Source organism: Neofelis nebulosa, chromosome 6, assembly GCF_028018385.1.
Source record: "Neofelis nebulosa isolate mNeoNeb1 chromosome 6, mNeoNeb1.pri, whole genome shotgun sequence".
Classification (NCBI taxonomy): Eukaryota; Metazoa; Chordata; class Mammalia; order Carnivora; family Felidae; genus Neofelis; species Neofelis nebulosa.
In genome coordinates this window covers 103614420-103637856 of record NC_080787.1, presented here as the reverse complement: position 1 = coordinate 103637856, position 23437 = coordinate 103614420, and the positions used below count along the sequence as shown (strand labels likewise).

Sequence of the window (23437 nt, the reverse complement as noted above, 5' to 3'; positions counted from 1 at the left end):
AGAGAGACAGAGAGCAAGCAGGGGAGGGGCAGAGGGAGAGACACACGCGCAATCCAAAGCAGGCTCCATCCAGGCTCTGAGCCGTCAGCACAGAGCCCGACGCAGAGCTCGATCCATGAACCACATGATCATGACCTGAGCCTAAGTCTGACATTCAACCGAATGAGCCACCCAGGTGCCCCTGAAATTCGGTTTAAAAACAAGCCTTTCCTTGGTCAAATGTTAGCAATAGTTTCAACTTCTTCCATTATAAATAAAGCTTTTCTCCCGGCCCCACATGGGGGTTCAGAAGAAGCTAGGTAATCAGATAACTGAAAACTGACTTGGGGTGAATTATTTTCTTCCTTTCCTGAGTAATAACATCTCTACTTTGGATTATGTTCAATACCAAGAAAACAAATAGTAGCATTTAGGTTATAAAAAGGAACCAAATTTCATGAAATTATATATAGCTTGGTATCAGTATTAACAACCTAGAAAAAAGAATTTGGTATTAAAAAAAAAATTCTTCATCTACCAAAATCCAAAGTGTTAAGTAAAACTTGGTTAAGTAAAAACGAAGTAAGACAGGCAGTTTACCACCTCTCCAATTTATGTATGCTGTGTCCTACGTTCAAGGACAAGTGGAAATTAAAGTGTACTTTCCACAGAAATGGTGATATAAATGGTGGATCAAGGGTTCCAGATGGCTCAACAACTACGACAAAGATTCCTAAAAAAAAAAGAGAAAGAGAAAAAAAGGCTTCCAACTACATTTCAGTAATACTATATACTTCTCTTACTGAACAGGATGCAAATACTTACTAGACACTCTATAATCTGAGATAAAAATTACATAAGAGAGGCACCTGGATGGCTAAGTCATTAAGCATCCATCTTTTGCTCAGGTCATGATCTTGCAGTCCATGGGTTCAAGCCCCGCACTGGGCTCTGTGCTGACAGCTCAGAGCCTGGAGCCTGCTTCATATTCTGTGACTCCCCCTCTCTCTGTCCTTCCCCTGCTCACGCTCTCAAAAATAAAACATTAAAAAAAAATTACATAGGAAACAAAAGGATGCATTACCAAATCTCGAAAATTTTTCAAACACTCCAAGATAATGACCCACATACCAAAAATGTGGCCATCTGTACATTAAAATCAGTTGAATTGCTGGGATAGAGGTCAACTTATGACAGGATCCTTCCTGTAGGTGGCTAATGTGACCCATTGCTTTGCTGCATCACTATTACCCAAAGTGTCAGTAGCTGGAAGTCGGGGGTCAGGCACTGGGGAAGAACTCTGCATTCACTATTTCTGATGCCCCTTTCATGACTCCCCTTCTCCCCACCTATTATCCATTTACTTATAGATGGCTGGATATGAATTAACTTTTTCTCCCCATTCAGACATAAAATATAAAATGTAAACATCTGCTTCAGATCTAAAACTCTATGGTCTTTGGTTAAATGTATAATCAAGCAATAAGTGTAAATGAATAATAACAGCTCCTTTCTTATGAGAGGTATTAGCCATCTGGAAAGGGAAGGGGAGAGGGAAGGCCAAGGAATAGGTTTACAAGGGAAAATATATGGAAGGTAAAACTGAGGCTCTAGCTTTGGCTTAGTATCAGCAAACTCCCATAAATGTACACACAGGCCCCTGACATGGAATCAAAAACAAAACATTTCCACTTCCTAGAACAATGATAGTTTATAGAGGTTTGTGTTTTTACAACATGGTAGGTTTGCACTTGCATGGAGCTTCTTTACCAGGAACCTAAATTCGACATTTAAGGAAAACAAGTATGCAACACTAGGAGGAGGAAGTGGACAGTTTCTTCCCATTTCCTGGGCACAAGGCCCATCTTGAAGAAAATTTCAAAACAAGCTGTTTGGCTTTGGCTTATTCCCACTTGCTGGGCAAACACCCAGGGCCTTTATGTGACCTTTAGCTACCCAGGGCTACTCAGTACCTAAAGTGCTCTCTGTCTCAAAACTTACCCATTCTCTCCTCTCTCACTTCTAGCCCTACTAACACTGCCTTTCTTTCACAGGAGTGGGGATAGGGCTTAGTGGCAGAATCTCTTCAGATAACCAATAGTACAACCTAAAATTAGTATTATACTGTATGTATGTAAATGAACTGGAATTTAAATAAAAACTTGAAACAAAAAAACCCAATAGTATGGTAATATGTCAATGATCAGGTACCGGACATGCTCTTAGAGAAATGTTTTAAGACACAAAGTTAAAAATCTCAAATGAATCTCAAACAGACAAAATAAAATAACAGAAAGGTAAAAAAACAAAAGACAGACTGTAGGTCTGTGCTGGAAGATGGGGTTAACTTTCCAGGTAGTTCATACTGAGCGTGTATACAGTTCCTTTGGGCCAATTCTACTTTCCATGGCTTCCTCCCTTTATTGAAAGCTTAATCCAGAAATTCTTTAAAATACCAATCGTTGTTCTGGAGATCCCTCCTCACCCACCAATCCAATGAGATAGGAGACTTTGCAGGAGGGGGGGTGGGTAGAGGGCAAAGGGAATACCATAACATTCAAAGAAAATGGCCCACTAGGATAAGTCTCAAGGAAGAGGCTTGGGATGCTTGGGTGGCTCAGTTGGTTGCGCATCTGATTCTTATTTCAGTTTGGGTCGTGATCTTGCAGTTCATGGGTTTGAGCACCACATGGGGTTCTGTGTTGGCAGTGCAGGGCCTGCTTGGGATTGTTCTTCCCGCCCTTTATGCCCCTCCCCCACGCACATGCTTTCTCTCTCCCTCTCAAAACTAAACGAACATTAAAAAAAATATTTAGGGGCGCCTGGGTGGCGCAGTCGGTTAAGCGTCCGACTTCAGCCAGGTCACGATCTCGCGGTCCGTGAGTTCGAGCCCCGCGTCAGGCTCTGGGCTGATGGCTCGGAGCCTGGAGCCTGTTTCCGATTCTGTGTCTCCCTCTCTCTCTGCCCCTCTCCCGTTCATGCTCTGCCTCTCTCTGTCCCAAAAATAAAAAAATTAAAAAAAAAAAAAAAATATTAAAAAAAAAAAAAATATTTAGGGGCGCCTGGGTGGCGCAGTCGGTTAAGCGTCCGACTTCAGCCAGGTCACGATCTCGCGGTCCGTGAGTTCGAGCCCCGCATCAGGCTCTGAGCTGATGGCTCAGAGCCTGGAGCCTGTTTCCGATTCTGTGTCTCCCTCTCTCTCTGCCCCTCCCCCGTTCATGCTCTGTCTCTCTCTGTCCCAAAAATAAATAAAAAACGTTGAAAAAAAAATTAAAAAAAAAAATATTTAAAAGGGGGCAGCTGGGTGGCTCAGTTGGTTGAGCACCTCTTGATTTCGGATCAGGTCATGATCTCACAGTTTGTGGGTTCGAGCCCTGCATCAGGCTCCGCACTGACAGTGCACAGCCTGCTTGGAATTCTCTCTCTCTTCCTCTCTCTCTCTGCCCCTTCTCCACTTGTGCTCTTTCAAAATAAATTTTAAAAAATTTAAAGTATTTATATATATATATATATATATACGTATATATATATATACGTATATATATATACATATATATACGTATATATATATATACGTATATATATATAGAGAGAGAGAGAGAGAGAGGCTTACTTTCAACCTAATTCATATTTTTAAGTTTAGGTAAATTTATATATAGTTTAGGTAAATTACCATGTTATAAAAATATACAATAAAATCTTGTAAGAAACTCTGAAATGACTGATGCTTGATAACTCTATTAGGTAAACAGACTACAATAACACTGCAGTTATTGGCTAGTTCCATCAATTTTTTTTAATTCTCTTTGATTTTTTCTCCTGGTCTTCTGTTATCCTTTCTGCAGGTCGCTTCTTCAACCCCTTCATTTTCCTGGTTTGTAGTTTGCTTAGGTCTTGCTTCTGCATATGAATCCTTCCATAAGTTGTGCCAAAAGTGTCATGGGAGACATTTTTCTTCTTCTTTGGCTATGAAACAAGAATATACATATATATATATATATATATATATATATATATATATATATATATACATATATACATATATATATATAGGTAATGGTCTCTACTACCATAAACTGGTAAAAATCTAGTGTACAACAAAGGTCTTACTAACAATTTCCATTCGTGAGCTCCTACTCAATAATATAGTCTATAAGCCTACAGACTTTTCTTCCCAAACTTAAGTACATATAAATCACTTAAGGATCTTGTTAAAATGCATATTATAATTCAAAAGGCCTAGGGACCTGAGACTCAGCATTTCTAACAACTCCCAGGTAAACTGTCAGACAACATTTGAAAAGCAATACTATAGACTACACTAACCATTGTCATCCAGTGAGAGAATTTCCTGTGTTTAGCTTAAGGAATTGTGACTATCTAGTCAATCTTTATTGGCATTCCAGAGAAGCCATTTCTACTTGTTTTTCAAAACCATTCGAAAGTCAAAACACATTTTAAACAATATGAGTTACACATCCTGTGCTCTAAATCCTCCATCTCCACAACGCCCCACACAATTCTTTCTTGCTGAAAACTGGCAGTCTTGGCTACCAGAAAGCTCTCAGCTATAGTTGATGCATGGTTTCTACAGCTCTTTTATTATCCTTTATGGTTGGCTTATGTGCTTCTTCCTCCTTTTCTTTGTTCTGAGAGTCTAATTTTATCTATTTTATCGATCTCTTTCTGTATGTTCTTTAATGTACTATGCTGCTAATCTCTTTTGGAAAGAAGAGTGGAATATACAAATAAATATGGCACCAATCTGCAAGTTATAAACCTTGAGGGCTTTTGGCATTTTCATAGATAATTTGTAAAGATCATCTGACGCCAGATGTGTCCTCCTCAGAACCAGATCCAATGAGGGCCCCATCTCTTCCAATTCAATCCTTGGTGTCTTACAACCAGACTTCTTCAACAGCAACCTTTGTGAAATAGAAAAAAAAAAAGAAAGAAAGAAAGAAAGAAAGAAAAATGTTGCTTTGACTTTGATGGAATCCTTATCCCCTCAAATATTTTTGTTCAAGAGAACTACAGTTCCATAAAATGACACCATCTTTAGGAGGCTAAACTTCTTTTTTAAAATGTTTTTATTTATTTTTAAGACAGAGAGAGGCAGAGCATGAGCAGGGGAGGGGCAGAGAGAGAGGGAGACACAGAATCGGAAGCAAGCTCCAGGGTCTGAACTGTCAGCACAGAGCTCGATGCAGGCCTCGAACCCACGGAGTGTGAGACCATGACCTGAGCCAAAGTCAGATGCCCAACCAACTGAGACACTCAGGTGCCTCTAGGAGCCTAAACTTCTTAAATGCTTTACACATTTAGGCCAAGTATATTCTTTGGCTTGCTGGTTTTTAAAAATCAAACACAAAAGTATACAATACTGTTGAGAAACAGCAAGTGAGACAGACAACTGTTTTAAGAAATGGAATCCTTTGATTTGACTTCTTCATCTTACTTACAGATTTACATAATTACAAAAACATTTTCAGTTGGCCCTTTGAAATGTTATGCTTACATGATTAACAATTCTTATTTCTTTAATGTTTATTTTTGAGACAGAGAGAGAGACAGGGCATAAGCGGGGGAGAGGCTGAGAGAGATGGAGACACAGAATCCAAAGCAGGCTCCAGGCTCTGAGCTGACAGCACACAGCCTGATGTGGGGCTCGAACCTACAAACTGTGAGATCATGATCTGAGCTAAAGTCAGACGCTCAACCGAATGAGCCACCCAGGTGCCCCAAAAATTCTTATTTCTTTAAAGATCCATTCAGAATCCACTTTTGTCCATAGTACAGACATTTACTGATCTCCATAGACTGGAATGAATTTTAAAAGCTTAATATAACAAAACCACAACTTTCTAGATAACATATGTCCAAATAGCTATGGATGTGGAAACAGATGAGGAATGTGGAAACCGGAGGAAGGGAGACTAACAAATTCTTTTTGTGAGTCACAGAACAGTCAAGAACAGCTCAAAGACCCGGCGATTGTTTGAGCTGACTCAATTTGTTATAGTGGCCAGATCTCCACATGGACTAAAAGAATTGAATGAAAACAACATTTATAAAAGGTCAAACTTTTCACACCAAAGGTGGAATGAGAGAGAGACAACAAATGACATGAGAGAAGAGAAAGAACGTAAGAGTAGAGCACAGTAAGGAATACCCAAGAGCAAGAAAACATCAGGAAGCAGAAGTGAATGTGCATAATAAGCTCATAAACAGCCCTTTGGGCCCTAAACGCGTCACATGCAAACAGTCCACCCATGGGAGGTACATCCACTAGCTGCAAGAAGAGTCATAACGATAGATATGCTGTATCAGATAGTTATTTATACCCAATTGAACAAGACAAAAAGAAAACAAAACGAACACCAGCCTAGGATATGTCAAAAGCAGAAGTGTTAAAAACAAACAAACAAGCAAACAAACAAAAAAGCTCCAATAACAGTACAAGGTAACATGAATATTTTATGGGACTTGAAGGGAGCAAGCAGAGAGAAAAAAGCCAAAACAGGAGCCTTCAGGCCACTCTCTGCATACTGGTTCCAGTAGGAGAGAGTTGAGAGAATGCCTGCCTCAGGCCCACTGTGGGGAAAATACTTTTAGAAACTAAATGGTGATATCAGGGCATCTTCCATAAAAGCTAATTCAAAGCATATGGTGGCAGTGACCATTTGACTCAGTTCTAACACACATACTTCTGCTTTTGCATCCACACTTTCAGTACCTCCAATAAAGGATATTTAAAGCTGAACTCCCATTAAAATATCTTGATTAATGTCTTGTGTTCAGCAGACTATTTAAGACATCAGGGACATTGTATATCTAAAAATGTCAAACTAAAAATGTTTCTACCACTTAAAATGCTGAGTTTCAGCTAAATGGAAGTGTTGTAGATCTAGAACAGCTCCTGGCATGCCTGACGGATTCACGTTACCCAAGTACCTTTTAATTTATGAAAGTGTCCTCCTAACAGAGTAACCTTTTGAGTGGTGTATATAATTAAGATTTTCTACATAACTACATGTATATATATAACTACATGTGTTGCCATTTACCAAAGAATTAAGTTACAGGGCCATACTGTCTGTATAGATGATCTTATCTGAATTACTTCACTGAGCAGGTTTACTGGCACATCAAACGGACAGAAATAGAAGAAAACTTTCTCCAGATATCAGTTTTCTACATATGGTTGCTGGTGATAGACCTTTAATCCTTTCTCTTTGTTAAACTTTTTATTTTTTAATATTTTTTATAGTTTGTTTTGAGAGAGAGGGCATGAGAGAGAGAGAATCTCAAGCAGGCTCCACGCAGCATGGAGCCCAATGTGGGGCCTGAACTCACAAACCACGAGATCAGGACGTGAGCTGAAGTCAGACGCTTATTTGACTGAGCCACCCTGGCGTCCCAACTCGATTAAACTTTTAACAATGAAATCTAGAATCTAAAATGATTGAGGAAATGTATTAACAGAGAATTTATAAATGATTTTTATAATCACACTAAGCAAAAAGAAGAGACTGACACTGACCCATTAAAAACACAATTGAAACCCTTTTCCTTCACCCCCGTTCTATTATTCATCTCACACTTTTTTTATTTTTTTAAAGATAGACATTTCAATTCTAGGCCATCATGTCTCCAGCCAAATACCTACGCCAAGAAGTGTTATACCAATATGCCTATTAACTCCATCTCAGATCCTAACCTCAAGCTTTGTTTTGTTTTGGCTCCCTGTAATCAAAAGTGATATTCAATTCCGCAAGGTTATATACTATAAGACACAAAGACAACCCAGCTCCTTTGTTTTCAGATGGGCTCAAGCTATAAGATATGTTGATGGGTAATTTCTGTATATTTTAAAACACTGTTTGCCTATTTCTTGAGAAAGACTGCCATTACCACTTTTGTTCAAGTTTAATTTCTTTACTTTTCTCCCTTCCATATCCCTCTCTTCTGCTGATATTGTTTTCTTGCCTATAATGTTGTTTGCTTTTTAAGGTATGCTAACACTTCGTTTTGCATGTTTCTCCCCATAAAACCTTACAAATGCCATCGTAAAGGCAAATGTGGCAGTTACTAAAAATTTTTATATTCAGAACTTTAACTTTCTAAGTGAATAAAATTCTCCAAGAAATACAAATGATCACTCGCATATGAGGAATTAATTACTATACAATATACAGGAAGAGGCCAGTAACAATATGATTTATTCCCCCAAAAGGTCAGATCAAAGGTTATATTAACACAATTTCATGTTTACACTTCCTTTCATTCAAGAAACTCTAAGCCATTTTATAAAATTAACCTTATTAATCTTCACAAGTAATGTGTGGTAATGTTAACTATTACCTTGTACCAACTGTTCCAGGTAAAAGCAAAGGCAGGACACAGAAGTGTAGCTTGCAAGAATGCCTAAGGAACCACACGAAGTCAGGCACACTTCTCTGGCATATTCCCACCTCTACCTGCAACTCTTTCCCTCTTATAAAGGAATTAATGTTGATCACAGAGGGGCTGCAGAATTACCGAAATAGCATCGCTACATTTTGCAAAGGAAAGGCCCGGAGAAGTGCTCTGCCTAAGTCATGTGGCTAATGCCTGGCCCTGAGCCAAGTCAGTAGGCTCAGAGGTGATGTTCATTCCTCAGACCACTTCTTTCTTCCTCTCCCAAGTGGGGCACAGCCCCTGCAGGCTAAACTAATCTAGTGATTTTTTTCTCCACTAGCATCTTGCTCTCAATCACACAATACTTTTTTTTTTTTTTTTAAGATCTTATTTTTAAGCAATCTCTACACCCAACATGGGACTCGAACTCACAACTCCGAGATCAAGAGCTGTATGCTCCACTGACTCAGCCAGGCAGGCACCCACAGTCTATTTTCTATTTTAAATCAACAGCTAACAGGTATTACAGGGCCTACACAAAATACCTGGGGTTAAAAGTTTACTCTAGGGTCTCTGATCTGAAAAATTCAAACCTTTTTTTTTTTTCCACTAAGGGATGGAAATGGTTATGCCATGCTAATCTAACAGTGATTCCAGTTAATTCTTCTTAAAGTAAGTGGATGGGTAGATATGTGTAGTTACACTGCTAATTTATCCATGTTTCGAAGTCTGATTTACTAATTTTCTGACCATTTTATTATCTCTGCATTTCTTTCTTTACAAATTAATCTTTCTTTTCACTAAATATAAGTTCTGATATAAGTGAATACTTTCTTTGAAACTATTTACAATGAAAGAGTTTTAGATTACTGTTACCCATTTTTCATCCTCAAAGATTTTGATCTTTATATTTTTAGCTCCTTTATGTCCCTAGGGCCTGCTTAACACAAGTTTCCAAAAAGATTCTTTTTATTTAGTGATTTTTCATCTTTCTTGTTCTATAAATTGGAGCCATCTACTTTATATTCTTCATAGCCCCAAAGTAAGTTGGGAAATTCCAACACATTTAAGGGGCTTTCAATCTCAACCAGCTAAAAATCATTATAAAATCCCTAACTACATTTTGCAATCATGTGGATATTTTACTGCATTTTCCCTATTATTATTATCTAAACAAAAGGAAAATAGAAAAACAGAAATGATGACACCAAACATATAGTGAGAAGAATGGAGTTATCTCTGACTCAATACAATTGAAACAAAGATGTAAATTATTAACAAAAAAGGTGAATATTTACTTTCATTCGGACGTTCATTGATAGAAGCTAGTCAACCAGGTATTTCATGATGAAGGAAAAAAACCAAAATGAGGGGTGCCTGGCTGGCTCATCAGTAGAGCATATGACTCTTGCTTTCAGGGTCATGAGTTCAAGCCCCACGTTGTGGGTACAGTTTACTTAAAAAAAAAAAAAAAAAAATTAAACCATGGATGAAATGCTGAAGTCCCCAAGTGGCTGCATGTATAGCACAAATGCACACAAGTCACTGTCAACACTGAACTGTCAGTGGCTCTCAGGCTGCATTTCCACACCATAGCTCAAAAACGGGCATCGGTCTGACTTTCATGTACAAAGGAAGGCAGCTTGTGGAAGTCAATATATTCTCTAGGCAAGTGTGGGCTTGATCAGCCAGGGCCAACACTTTGTTATAAATAAGAAAAAAAAAATCATGCTTATCTCAAAAGACACAATTGTAGCATGTCATTAAGCTTTTTAATGAAAACAAAATCAGAGCATTAGGATTCATATTTATATTGTGGTAGGGGTAGAAGGGCTAGGCTGAAGAAGGTAAAATAGCCACTGAATGTGCTCGTTCCATTCAGACTCCAGTTTTTAGGCTCAGAAGACTCAGAGTTTTGAGATTTGCTTTGGCTGGTCTAAGACTTGTGACTCGGTGTTCTAAATCCAGTCAAAAAAAAGAAGGAGATATTACACAATGAATTAGTGTTCTAAGCTCGGAGGACTGCAGCACCAGATGCTCTGGGGCCCTGGAAAAGCAGGGTTTCAGAGGCAGACGTGAGCAGGGGGATGACACATCTGAGGATCAGCACAGAGCTGCTGTGCCTGCCACTGCTTGTCTGCCCACTCTCCAGACAAACTTTGGACCAAATGCCAATTCTAAGTTCGAACTCTATAAAAGTCACACTAAAGTGCTGTAGCCCTGGATTCAAGAGTATACTAACAAATGCACTCACTTGTAGCTTCGAAAGTAAATCTTCCCATTCAGTGCAGTGAAGTGCAGAACATACTCTAAACCAGCCAGGCGGATATTTGATACTGTGGGGCCTCTGAAGAAATCTAAAAACAAATTTTAGGTTGTTAAAAAAACAAAAAACTGACATGTTTTTAAATTCAGTTACAGAGAGCTGGACTGTCGATGCTCCATTTCGTACCACTGCTCACAAAAAAAGATAAAAAGGTGGCACAAAAACTGGTCCCCGAACAATGTCTGAGACTCTTATCACTTTACCATTTAAGCTCATGACTATTTTTCCGTGTTTAGCTCACTAAACCATGTAATTTTTCAGTTGTGAAGTTCTCCTTCTAAGCCAATGCTCAGCATAAGAGTCCATCACATTTATCATGCATGTTCACTTTTTTACAAATGTAAATCAAAGCATAAATTTTTTTATCTATGAGACAGGTAGGTTAAGATGGCAAATTCCTATAAAAACAGCTGTTCAAACTTTGACTGTTAAATCAAACTGGCCTCTGTTTTATGGTAGAAGCCAAGACACAAGAAAATTCTAACAGGAAATCTCAATTAAATGAGCAAAGATAACAAACTAAATTGTTAAAGCCAGAAAAGAACCACTGAGATCCATGAATAGGCTGTTTCCCCACGGGTGGCACATGAAGTGATCTTGAATGATACATAGGCAGAATAATTTACTATGTATTATTTATCTTTTTATCAGATACCATTTGCCATTCACGGTAGAGACATAAAGTTTCCTTGTAAAAAGAGGAGTCAGTGTAAAGAAACCTCTTCGGAGAACACCACCATAATACTATGTGGACTTGGCTAAAGGTATGAAGGTAGCACAAGAATGAAAGAAGTCTGAAAAACAAGTTTGGTCCCCTGATTTTACAGCCAAGAAGACTGAACCCCAAGAAGGCTAAACAAATACACAAATAATATTTAGATAAGGAAAAGTTATACATAAAAGTTTATCCAACTTAATTAGGAAGAAATGCCCCAAGGCAAGTGATGTAGTAAACAGAAAAGCTCATTGGGTCCCAATTTGTAGCCACCCAGCATTGTCCTTCTCACTTCCGATTAGCTCAGATGAGAAACATCTCCAGTGCATGGACATACACATCCTTTGTTGTTTGCTTTTTTCTTTCTCATGGCTAACTAAAAGAAAATCACTAACGTGTATAAAAGAGGAACAAGTGTGTATGCACATGTATACACCACCCTTCCCTACTCCCCCAACAAAAATCCCTCAAGGATATTTTTATAAACCAGGTATATACTTTTTCAAAGTAAACTGATCTAAATTTGCATCATAATCAATAAACAGGGCTCCCATTATTTTGTCAAAATCTAACTCTCCTTCAGTGGCCAAGTTAATAAAGTCCCCCTCATTGTGTTGGAAGCACTAGTGAAGTCAATCTTTCTGGGGAACAAGATATGTACATTTCAGTTTCCCTGAAGCAGCTTTTGTAATGCAAATCATACAGCAGGAATATGTGTTTCTTCCATAAGCTTTTAAGAATGCAAAGGAAAAAAATGATGGTAGAAATTTTTTTTTTTTTTAATGCTTATTTTTGAGAGAGAGAAACAGAGTGTGAGCAAGGGAGGGGCAAAGAAAGAGGGAGACACAGAATCCGAAGCAGGCTCCAGTCTCTGAGAGCTGTCAGCACAGAGTCTGATGTGGGGCTCGAAACCATGAAGCGCAAGATCATGACCTGAGCTGAAGTTGGATGTTTAACTGACTGAGTCACCCAGGGGCCCTGAAGTGGAAAGTTTTAAAATCACTGGCCCTTTCCTCACACCATACACAAAAATTAACTCATGATCATAACTAAATGCAAAACCTAAAACTCTTAAGATTTCAACAAGAAAATACTAGAAAAAGTCTTTGTGATGCTGCTGAGGTAAGCAAAGGCTTCTTAAAATACAGGAAGAACATACCATTACAGAAAAAAAATGTAAAACAGATGTCACAAAAAACAAAAACTTCTGCTCAGGACACCTGGGTGGCACAATCACTTAAATGTCTGACTTCAGCTCAGGTCATGATCTCACGGTTTGTGAGTTCGAGCCCCACGTTGGGTTGTCTGCTGTCAGCACAGAGTCTGCTTTGGATCCTCTGTGTCGTCCCCCCCCCCCCCCCCCACTCACATATTCTCTCTCTCTCTCAAAATTAAATAAACGTTAAAAATAAAACAGGGAAAGCTTCTTTTAAAACAAAACAAAACAAAACAAAAACCTTCTGTTCTTTGAAAGACGTCACTGAAAAAAAAAGGCAAGCCACAGATTGGGAGGAAACATTCAAAGACTATGTATCAGACAAAGAGACAAAGGACTTCCCTCTCCCTCTCTGCTCCCCCCCCCCCCACACCTTATTACACAAACACCCCTACCTTATTACTCAAGAAGACAAATAACCTCCAAAAAAAAATAATAAGGCAAAGATTTGAATAGACACTTCACCAAAAATATATGAATGGCCAATAAGCACACAAAAAGATGTTCAACATCATTAATCAGAAAATGCAAATTACAACTTCAACAATAGCACTACTTTATTTTATATAAATTTTTAAGAAATTTTATAGAAATTATTTAGAAACACATACTATCAGCATACAATATTCGTTAGAATAACTAAAATTAAAAAGAATGGTCTACCAAGTATTGGCAAGGCAGTGGAACTGGAGCTTTTCATACACCATTGGTAGGAATGTAAAATGGGACAGCCGTATTGGAGAACAGTTTCTTAAAACGTTAAACATACGCTATTTAAATGACCCTACCATTCCATTCCATTCCATTCCCAGCTAGGTATTTACCCAAAAGAAATGAAAACATATGCCTTCACAAAAATCTGTATATAAATGCTCACAGCAGCTCTACTGATCAAAAAAAATTTTCTTGAAAGCGAGCACAAGCAAGGGAGGGGGAGAGGAGAGAGAGAATCTCAAGCAGGCTCCATGCCCAGCCCAGAACCCAACGTTAGGGCTCAATCTCACAACCCTGGGATCATGACTTGAGCTGAAATCAAGAGTTGAATGCTTAATCGATGGAGCCATCCAGGCGCCCCAAGAAATGAAATCATATGCCCTCACAAAAAATTTGTATATAGATGTTTTAATTTTTTAATGTTTATTTATTTTTGAGAGACAGAGAGACACAGCATGCGAGGGAGAGGGGCAGAGAGACAGAGGGAGACACAGAATGGGAAGCAGGCTCCAGGCTCTGAACTGTCAGTACAGAGCCTGACTCAGGGCTCGAATTCACGAACCATGAAATTATAACCTGAGCCAAAGTCACACAGTTAACCTAAGACTGAGCCACTCAGGTGCCCCCTGAATATAAGTGTTCATAGCAGCTCTACTCACCAAAATTTTGATCTAATCAAAAGCTGGAATCAACCTAAGTGTCCATTGACAGATGACAAAATAAACAAATTGTGAAACAGCTATAAATGGAATACAGTTCGGCAATAAAAAGAAATGAACTACTGATAGATCCAACAAATCTCAAAACAAGCTGAGTGAAAGAAGCCAGACCAAAAAAAGTACATACTGTAGTGTACATACTGTGATTCTATTCACCTAACGCTCTATAAAATGCAAACTAATCCATAATCACAGAAAGCAGATTAATGTTTGCTTACAATACAGAAATAGGATAGATCGCACAGGGACACAGGCTAATTTTGGGGTGTAACAGGTTCTATACCTTGACAGAAGTGGTGTTTTCACAGGTGTATTACAGATGTCAAAAACCATCAAATTTTAAATCTTTAAATATGCAGACTTGCTTTTATGTAAAGCAGATCTCAAAAGTTATATAATTTAAAATTAAAAAATTTAAAGTAATCCCTAAAAACTGAAAACAAATGAACCTGCATACTGAGCTGAAGGCATAATCATACAGAAAAGAACTATTTCAAGTGACTTCAAAACAGTGATTTGACCATATATTCTTAGCAGGATGTATTTTATAGACAAAAAGAACTGCAAAAAACCCCAAAAACAACACAACAAAACCTTCAACTGCACTCAATATTCACATCATCAGTAGTAACACTGTATGGTAGGTAGTACAGTATAAAAGAAATGCATACTTGTGTTGGATCATTGAGAACCTGGATTTTTTTCATGGACGAAAGAAGGTACGCATGTGAAGTCAATGAAGTTAAGATCCTTTTGTCCGAAATTTGAGTTAGAAGTTTCAGTATGAACTCAGATACATTTTATCTTAACAAACAAATCTTAATTCACAGTTCCATTCTCTAAAAAAGCCTACAGTGACCAACCACAAAACAATCCCTGGCACCCAAACTGTGGTTTCTAAAATAATTTCTCATTTTAAAAATGTTCATTCAGGGTTGGGGCACCTGGGCGGCACAGTCAGTTAAGCGTCTGACTCTTTGACTTTGGCTCAGGTCATGATCTCACAGTTTGTGAGTTTGAGCCCCACATCGGGCTCTGCACTGACAGCCCAGAGCCTGCTTGGGATTCCCTTTTCCCTCTCTTTCTGCTCCTCTGCACATGTGTACACTGTCTCTCTAAATAAATAAATAAACATTAAAAAATAAAAGTTCAGGGCTGCTTAGAGAAAACAGCTAGTTGCAGGACTGGAGCAATGAATGTGTAAGAGGAGTCTGAAACATGGAAACCTCACCTCAAAGGGGCAATGAATTAAAATGTGTGGAAACTCAGAACACTGCCAAAAAAGCTGACCCGAAACTGGGCAGGAATGACGGCTAAGGTAACAAGAGAGATACTAATGAGTAATGATAAACATAAAAACCTGGTTAAATACAAGTAAGGGGGTGGAGAAGAGGAAGATAAATTGGTTACTGTCAGAAGGAAAGCCCCAACTTGGATCTTTTTTTCAGCGGATCAATTCCAAGTAAAAATAAGATCTCACGTGTGGCTATGTCCACGAGTAAACACATCGAGAAAGGGGACAGAAGGTTACCATGTGTTGACAGGAAAGACCAGGGGATCCACAGTTAGAGAACACAGCAGATCCTGATTCTGCCACTTACTAGCTCTTCAATTGGCCTCAACTTCTTCATCCACAATATGGGACTAATATTATAATATACTGAATGTTTGCCCCTACCCCCTTGCCACTCTAAATTCATATGTTAAAAGTCCTAACCCTTAATGTGTTTGAATTTGGAGATGGGCCTCTGAGGAAGAAATTAAGATTAAATGAGGCATGCCATAAGGGTGGGGCCCTGGTCCCATAGAATTAGTGTCCTTATAAGAAGAGACCCTAGAAAGCTGACCGCCCCCCCCCCCACCTCCACCTCTCTTCCCTTCCCTTCCTTCCTCCCTGAAGGAAAAGCCAGGAGCACAAAGCAAGAGCTGGCAAGAATCCTCATCAAAAATTGTGACTTTGCACTTTCAGCCACCAGAACTGTTTGTTTTTTAAGCCACCCAGCACATGGTATTTTTTACAGCAGCCCAAGCAGACTAACATGATTGCCTTTGTAAAGCTATAGAAAGAGTCAAACATAATAAATTACCTGACCTACATGATCCCACAGTTTTGGGATCGAGCCCCATGTCGGGCTCTGCTCTGACATCAAGGAGCCTGCTTGGGATTCTCTTTCCCCCTCTCTCCCTACTCCTCTCTCTCAAAATTTAAAAAAAAAAAAAGATGCACTAAATCTAAAAACAGATATACTGATTTTCTATAAGGAAAAGCAATACCACTAAGATTAAATAGAAATCTAGATAGTATTTAAGAAAGCAAAACAGAAGCAAAAAAAATTTAGTTCAGCGTGAACTAAATGCACACCTGGCATAAAAACACTGAAGTTAAGGGCGCCTGGGTGGCTCAGTCGGTTAAGCGTCCGACTTTGGCTCAGGTCACGATCTCGCGGTCCGTGAGTTCGAGCCCCGCGTCAGGCTCTGGGCTGATGGCTCAGAGCCTGGAGCCTGTTTCCGATTCTATGTCTCCCTCTCTCTCTCTGCCCCTCCCCCGTTCATGCTCTGTCTCTCTCTGTCTCAAAAATAAATAAACATTAAAAAAAAAAAAAAAACACTGAAGTTAATAACTTCACTTTTCTTTCTGGCCAATTACCAAAAAAAGAGAACTTCCTAAAAGGATGGAAGCCCTTGATAACATTCTCTTTCCCCACTGCTCTACTTTACTTCATATGAACACAAAACATACACCAAGGAGTCTGCAGCTGGCTTACTTCATATTTACATTAAAAACACAACTGCCCTTGGGACCTGACAATCTCACTTCACTCCTCTACCTTCCTTCTTTCCCCAGATTCCTTTTTTGGTTTTCACTCCCTCTCCGTCACCACTGCATTATGTGGTTATTCTTGCCCTCTAGTGGAAGCACAAAATAATACAGTTTTTATAAAAACCAATTATACAAAAGCAAATGAAAGCCTTCTGTTATAACAAATATATACTGACAATTAACAATTATTACGGAACTGGAGGGAAAAAGGCAGAAAATCTGGGCCAATGGAGTACAAGTAATCTTAGCTAAAAACCATCCTTGATATTTTGGGGTATGTAATTTTGAAAAAAGGAAATGTTGGTCATTGTCTTTCATGTATGATTTTCTTTTTTTAACTCATCAAAAATTCAGGTAAGAACCTATAGCAAAGATTCCAATAAGCCAATTGAACAGACACTTCTCCAAGGAAGACATCCAGATGGCCAACCGACACATAAAAAAATGCTCAACATCACTCATCATCAGGGAAATACAAATCAAAACCACAATGAGATACCACCTCACACCTGTCAGAATGGCTAACATTAACAACTCAGGCAACAACAGATGTTGGAAAGAAGGCAAAGAAAGAGGATCCTTTTGCACTGCTGGTGGGTATGCAAGCTGGTGCAGCCACTCTGGAAAACAGTATGAAGGTTCCTCAAAAAATTAAAAATAGAACTACCCTACGACCCAGCAATGGCACTACTAGGTATTTATGCAAGGGATACAGGTATGCTGCTTCGAAGAGGCACATGCACCCCAATGTTTATAGCAGCACTATGGACAATAGCCAAAGTATGGAAAGAGCCCAAATGTCCATGGACTGATGAATGGATAAAAAAGATGTGGTCTATATATATATACAATGGAGTATTACTCGGCAATCAAAAAGAATGAAATCTTGCCATTTGCAACTATGTGGATGGAACTAGAGGGTATTATGTGAAGCGAAATTAGTCAGAGAAAGACAAACACGATATGACTTCACTTATATGAGGACTTTAAGACACAAAACAGATGAACGTAAGGGAAGCAAAAATAATATAAAAACATGGAGAGGAACAAAAGATAAGAGACTCCTAAATATGGACAACAAACAGGGTTACTGGAGGGGCTGGGAGAGGGGGGATGGGCTAAATGGATAAGAGGCATTAAGGAATCTACTCCTGAAATCATTGTTGCATTCATATGCTAACTAACTTGGATGATAAACAGATAGATAGATAATTAATTAATTAATAGGGGCACCTGGGTGGCTTGCTTAAACATCCGACTTCGGCTCAAGTCATGATATTGTGGTTCATGAGTTTGGGCCCCGCATCAGGCTCTGTTATGACAGCTCAGAGCCTGGAGCCTGCCTCCGAATTCTGTGTCTCCCTCTCTCCCTGCCCCTTGCGCCCCCCTCAAAATTAAACATTAAAAAAAAAATGAAAAAAAATGAAGGAGACTTATGAACACATAGGAAAGGATGTAGTCATTACATAAGTCCTTAGGAACTAGTGTAGTTCACCAAGAATAACTCATCTATAAGACAACCTTACAAGGTTGTGAGAATAAAACAATACATATAAAGCACGTAGTATATGCTTGGCATTTAGGATCGATCATTAAGGATAATAAAAAAAAGGAGTTGGGAAGTCACTGAAAGTTTTCTGGGAAAGAAACTTGATCTGAAACTTGCAAGAATGGGAGAAACTAGGTAAACGAGAACAAAAATCAAAAAAGACAATAGGAATGTGTACAATGTATTTTTAATAAGCCACTTTAAATGGAAAAAAGAGGAAGGAAATTGGGAGAGATTAAAAAAAAAAAAAAAAAGTTATAAGGGGTTAGAGTCTAAAAAAACCTTCCCTATCAAGACTAAGAAAAATAGAGGTTTTTGAGTTGGAAGTGGATGATGTACAACAATCTTGAAAATTTAAGTTCTCAATTTTCTAAATTTAATGATGCCAATAATTACATAAAATGGGTGGAAGCATTTTATAAAGTGTAAAATGTTTCATATATAGGTTGACAATGAAGTTACTAGAGCATCAAAAAATAAAAATGATCAATGCATTATAACATCCATTAACTCTCCCTTACTGCTAGTGGGGAATAAAGAAAATAATGAAAGGGTGCCTGGGTGACTCAGTTGGTTAAACATCCAACTTCGGCTCAGGTCATGATCTCGTGGTCCGTGAGTTCAAGACATACGTTGGGCTCTATGCTGACAGCTCAGAGTCTGGAGCCTACTTCGGATTCTGTCTCCCTCTCTCTCTGTCCCCACCCCCACCTCAAAAAAAAATTAAAAAAAAAAATTTTTTTTAAAAAGAAAATGAAAAGGGGGGAAGAAAGGAAAGAGATCAAAAAGAAAAAGATGTATATATACAGTGAAGTGGCAAAGTGCCACCAATGACAGTCTTAGATTGCCTACTTGAGCAAACGTGTGGAGAAGTATTAAAATACTTACCAATAAGAAGATTTTTTAGCCTTCTGTAGTCTTCTGTTACATCAAAATCATCACCAGCAAATATTAACATGGGTTTTGTTCCCTCAGGACATTTACTATTCTATGAAACAGAAAAAAAATTATAATTATAAAATTATCAATTCTAAACTATTTATAAGTTGATTTTAAAGTAGTCAATTCTTACACAGTGATTAGTTTTCATATTTTAACTGTCCTAAAACTATATTTATGAATACTGATTAAAATCTAAAGATTTAAAACTACAGCTGCAACTTTTAAACTAAAAAATTATTTTTTGTTCCACTCCCTTCATATCACCAAATTAATAAGTGGTCAAAGAATGATGTAAGCTATTTTTTAAAGTTATTCTGTACAAAGAATAAAAAGCTAAAATTGCTGCAAAACATACACAGCCTTTTAACAACCAACATCCCAGAGTATAAACAAATTTAATTTCTTTAAATCATTTACTACCACTGTGCCTTTCCTACTGTGTCACATAAACATTATTTAAATGAAAGCTAGATTAAACTACCAACTCCACAGTAACACGAGAAACAAGAGAATTTTATACAAGCTATAGAAAGTATGGGCAATCCTTACTCAGCATGGTTGAGGCTCTCACTAAAAAAAGTATTTTGTCCAGTTCTGGATTTTCCGTACAAAGAAGAATGTGATGTGAATAATAATAACCTTTAAAAGCCACCAAAATAAAAGGAAAAAATCTAATAAACTCTTTAACTGAATGATTAATTTATGACAGTGAACAAGTGTTAGTCTGAGCTTCCCATTGATTCTAGCACCTCTATTTTGGTATCAATCAAGGACTGTACACATCTAGAAACAAACAAACAAACAGAAAACAGGACAAGAAAACAAATATCCTCTGCCCTAGGACCAGAGGTCACCTGTTGCCTCTTCCTGTTCACTCTTGTTGACAGTCTCTGCTTCCTAACTCTGAACCTTAACTGTCTCTACTTAGGAGGTGTACCTAAGATCTGTGTCCTCTAGGGCCTGAATGGACCTTCCAGACCCAATGACTCTTCCATGTTCCATCTGTGCCTCCCTGACCCTGCTGCTGCTACCCCTAGGTCTATGGAGGCTATTTAAGTATACAGAAAGTAATGGGGCACTGGGTGGCTCAGTTGGTTAAGCGCCAGACTTCAGTTCAGGTCATGATCTAATGGTTTGTGGATTCAAGCCCCACATCAGGCTCTGTGCGGACAGCTCAGAAGCTGGAGCCTGCTTCAGATTCTGTGTTTCCTTTTCTCTCTCTCTCTCTGCCCCTCCCCTGCTAACACTGTCTCTCCCTCTCTCAAAAAAAAATAAATATTTTAAAAAAAGAAAGTACACAGAAGGTAAGAGAAAGTGAAGCAACATCCTGACCACAATGCATAATAAAAAATAGCATGTTATGTCATGACCCAGTACACACATCATAAAAATATAAATGAACAATGGGGCTCAGTCAGTTGAGCATCTGACTTCGGCTCAGGTCATGATCTCGCGGTCTGTGAGTTCGAGCCCCGCATCAGGCTCTGTGCTGACAGCTCAGAGTCTGGAGCCTGCTTCCGATTCTGTGTCTCCCTCTCTCTCTGCCCCTCCCCTGCTCATGCTCTGTCTCTTCTCTCTCTGTCAAAAATAAATAAACATTAAACAAAATTTTTTTTTAAATATATATATATGTAACTGAACAAGTTACATGAAACAGTACTTAACACGTAGGTCACTGATATTTTTCACAATGTGTAAAGCCAGAACTAGAAGAAACTACAACAGATGAGCTTTATTTGAATTATCTAAAAGGCACTAAAAATTCAAAATATTACATAAGTACTGTCATACAGTATACTAAAAACTTTATAATTATGTAATGTCCTTGAACTAAATTTCTGAATTAAGTTTTTTTTAAAACAAAGGGAAAGAAAGGAAATAATTCTTTTCTTTAAGTGTATTTATTTCTGAGAGAGAGAGAAAGAGGGAGTGGGGGGAGGGGCAAAGAAAGTGAGGGACAGAGGATGTGAAGCAGGCTCTGTGCTGACCACAGAGAGCCCGATGTGGGGCTCAAACTCATGAACCGTGAGGTCATGACCTGAGCCAAAGGCAGACGCTTAACCAACTGAGCCACCCAGACACCCCAGAAATGTCTTATAAATTATAAACAAACTTTCCAAATAAAATACTCCAAGGCACCTGCAGTGTATCTTTTCCTATCTAAAATAAAACCATTGGAAAAAGTAAATAAAAATTTAAAAAACAACAACATTGGCCTTAAATTTTAATCATTTCATCCATTAAGGCTTATTTTATGTAAAACAACCATCCCTAAAAGTCTGGCCACATCTTAGAAAATAAGCTCCCAGAATAATCATTCGATTTCCTGGTAGAACTGAATCACTTCTCACTTAAGAGTAAACAGGAGGATGAGGCTTGGCTTGGCAATAAAAGTAGGCAAGTGAGAAAAGAAACATCTGGCGAAGAGGTCTTAAAAATAAGGAGGTAGACGCAGAAAAGAAATAAATATGAAGAGAAAATATAACAGACATGCAATTCCAAAACAAACTAAAAACAAGTTGTAATGGAATAACGAGGTAAAAGTGAAGCTCTGGCTAACAGTGTAGGTAGGGACTGCCAATGTAAGCATATGGTCATCAATTAGTGATTATTATAGTTATGGATATGCTCCATGAGTGAAAATTTAGTATTCAATTTAAATGGTGCTTGTTAAGCGTGAGACCTGACAAACGATAATGGTCTTGTGACCTGGTGGTTATAGAAGCTACACAATAACGCAAGTACTTCTTTGCTTTGGAAGTAAAATGGAAAGCACCGAGGACTAGCATGCGTGCATCAACCAGTGCTCACACCCACTACCTGGTGACCAAGCCAGATATGCTGCTCCTCTCCAAGGATTCATACACTGCCCTAAAGACAAACTGTAATAAAATGATAGCCTCCACCATAACAAGGCATCACAGTTTACATACTTTACCAAACACCTTCCAAAACATTATATTCACTGATAAACATTTTCACATATATTATCTCATTTGATATTATTATACCTATTTAATACTTGATTGCAATCTGAAGGTCAGGCAAGTAATGTATCAGGTCATAAAAGTCATCTAAATGGCCAACACAGGCCTTCAATCCAATTGTTCTGTCTTGAAATCCAATCTCGGGCCACTGTTCTACCCTGTACCTGAAGAAGCTGATGTAGCTAAGTAACATCTGGGAAGAGCCTGTTTGCAAACACACAACAAACTTGGAAAGCATATCCTCTTTTTAGGGGAGACTAGGAAAAGGAGTCATGACACATTTTACAATTCTTTCAACTATACCATGACCTTCAAAGACCCATAAACAAGAACAATTATGTAACTTTCCACTGCAAACTTCAATATCCTTTCTTTCTAAGTTCTATATGTATGACTCCAGATCACCAATGGAATTCCCCTGGGCCTCAATCTCCAACTTTATCCAATAGGAAAAGTAATTTTAGCCTTACACAGGGTAGCAATGAAATCTAAATAAAATAATTACTTGATGGAACATTTGATGGAACAGATTCTGCTAAAGTAGAGTTCTGAGGGAACAGAAGCCCAGTTTGGACCCAGGAGCTAAATTAGGATAGTTTTCTTGCCTATTTACTACTTTCTATTTAATAATCCATGCAAACAAAGGAGACACAAAGATGTAAGTCCTGAAGGGAAAGACTGAACTAGCATTTTGGTGGCCAGCAGCCAAAATACTGTAGGACCAGCCAAAGTATCGTAGGTTTAGAACAAGGCTCGCTTTCAAACTCTGGTATTTATTTAAAAAAATTTTTGCAATGTTTATTATTTTTGAGAAAGAGACAGAGTACCAGTGGGGGAGGAGCAGAGAGAGAGGAAGACAGAACCTGAAGCCAGCTCCAGGTTCCGAGCTGTCAGCACAGAGCCTGAGGTGGGGCTCGAACCCATGGACTGCGAGACCATGACCTCAGCCAAAGTCAGACACTTAACTGACTAAGCCACCCAGATGCCCCAGAAAACTCCAGTATTTCTGAGGTTCCATAAAATAGGTGCTGTGACAATTGAGGGAGAAGATAGCATTTAAACTATGAGC

General features: G+C 38.5%; 1 protein-coding gene across 2 annotated transcripts in view; it reads right to left on the bottom strand.

Annotated features, from left to right (window-relative positions):
- Nucleotides 1–3701: 3701 nt before the first annotated feature.
- Nucleotides 3702–23437, bottom strand: part of RPF2 (ribosome production factor 2 homolog) — a 33323-nt gene continuing 13587 nt past the window's right edge. For both annotated transcript variants that reach the window (XM_058734990.1, XM_058734991.1), the window contains exons 7-10: nucleotides 19328–19427; nucleotides 10634–10736; nucleotides 4760–4904; nucleotides 3702–3945 (exon numbers count right to left, since the gene is read on the bottom strand). In XM_058734990.1, the coding sequence (XP_058590973.1) occupies nucleotides 3766–3945; nucleotides 4760–4904; nucleotides 10634–10736; nucleotides 19328–19427 (528 nt within the window). In that variant the 3' untranslated portion in view covers nucleotides 3702–3765. The remainder of the gene's footprint in view (nucleotides 3946–4759; nucleotides 4905–10633; nucleotides 10737–19327; nucleotides 19428–23437) is intronic.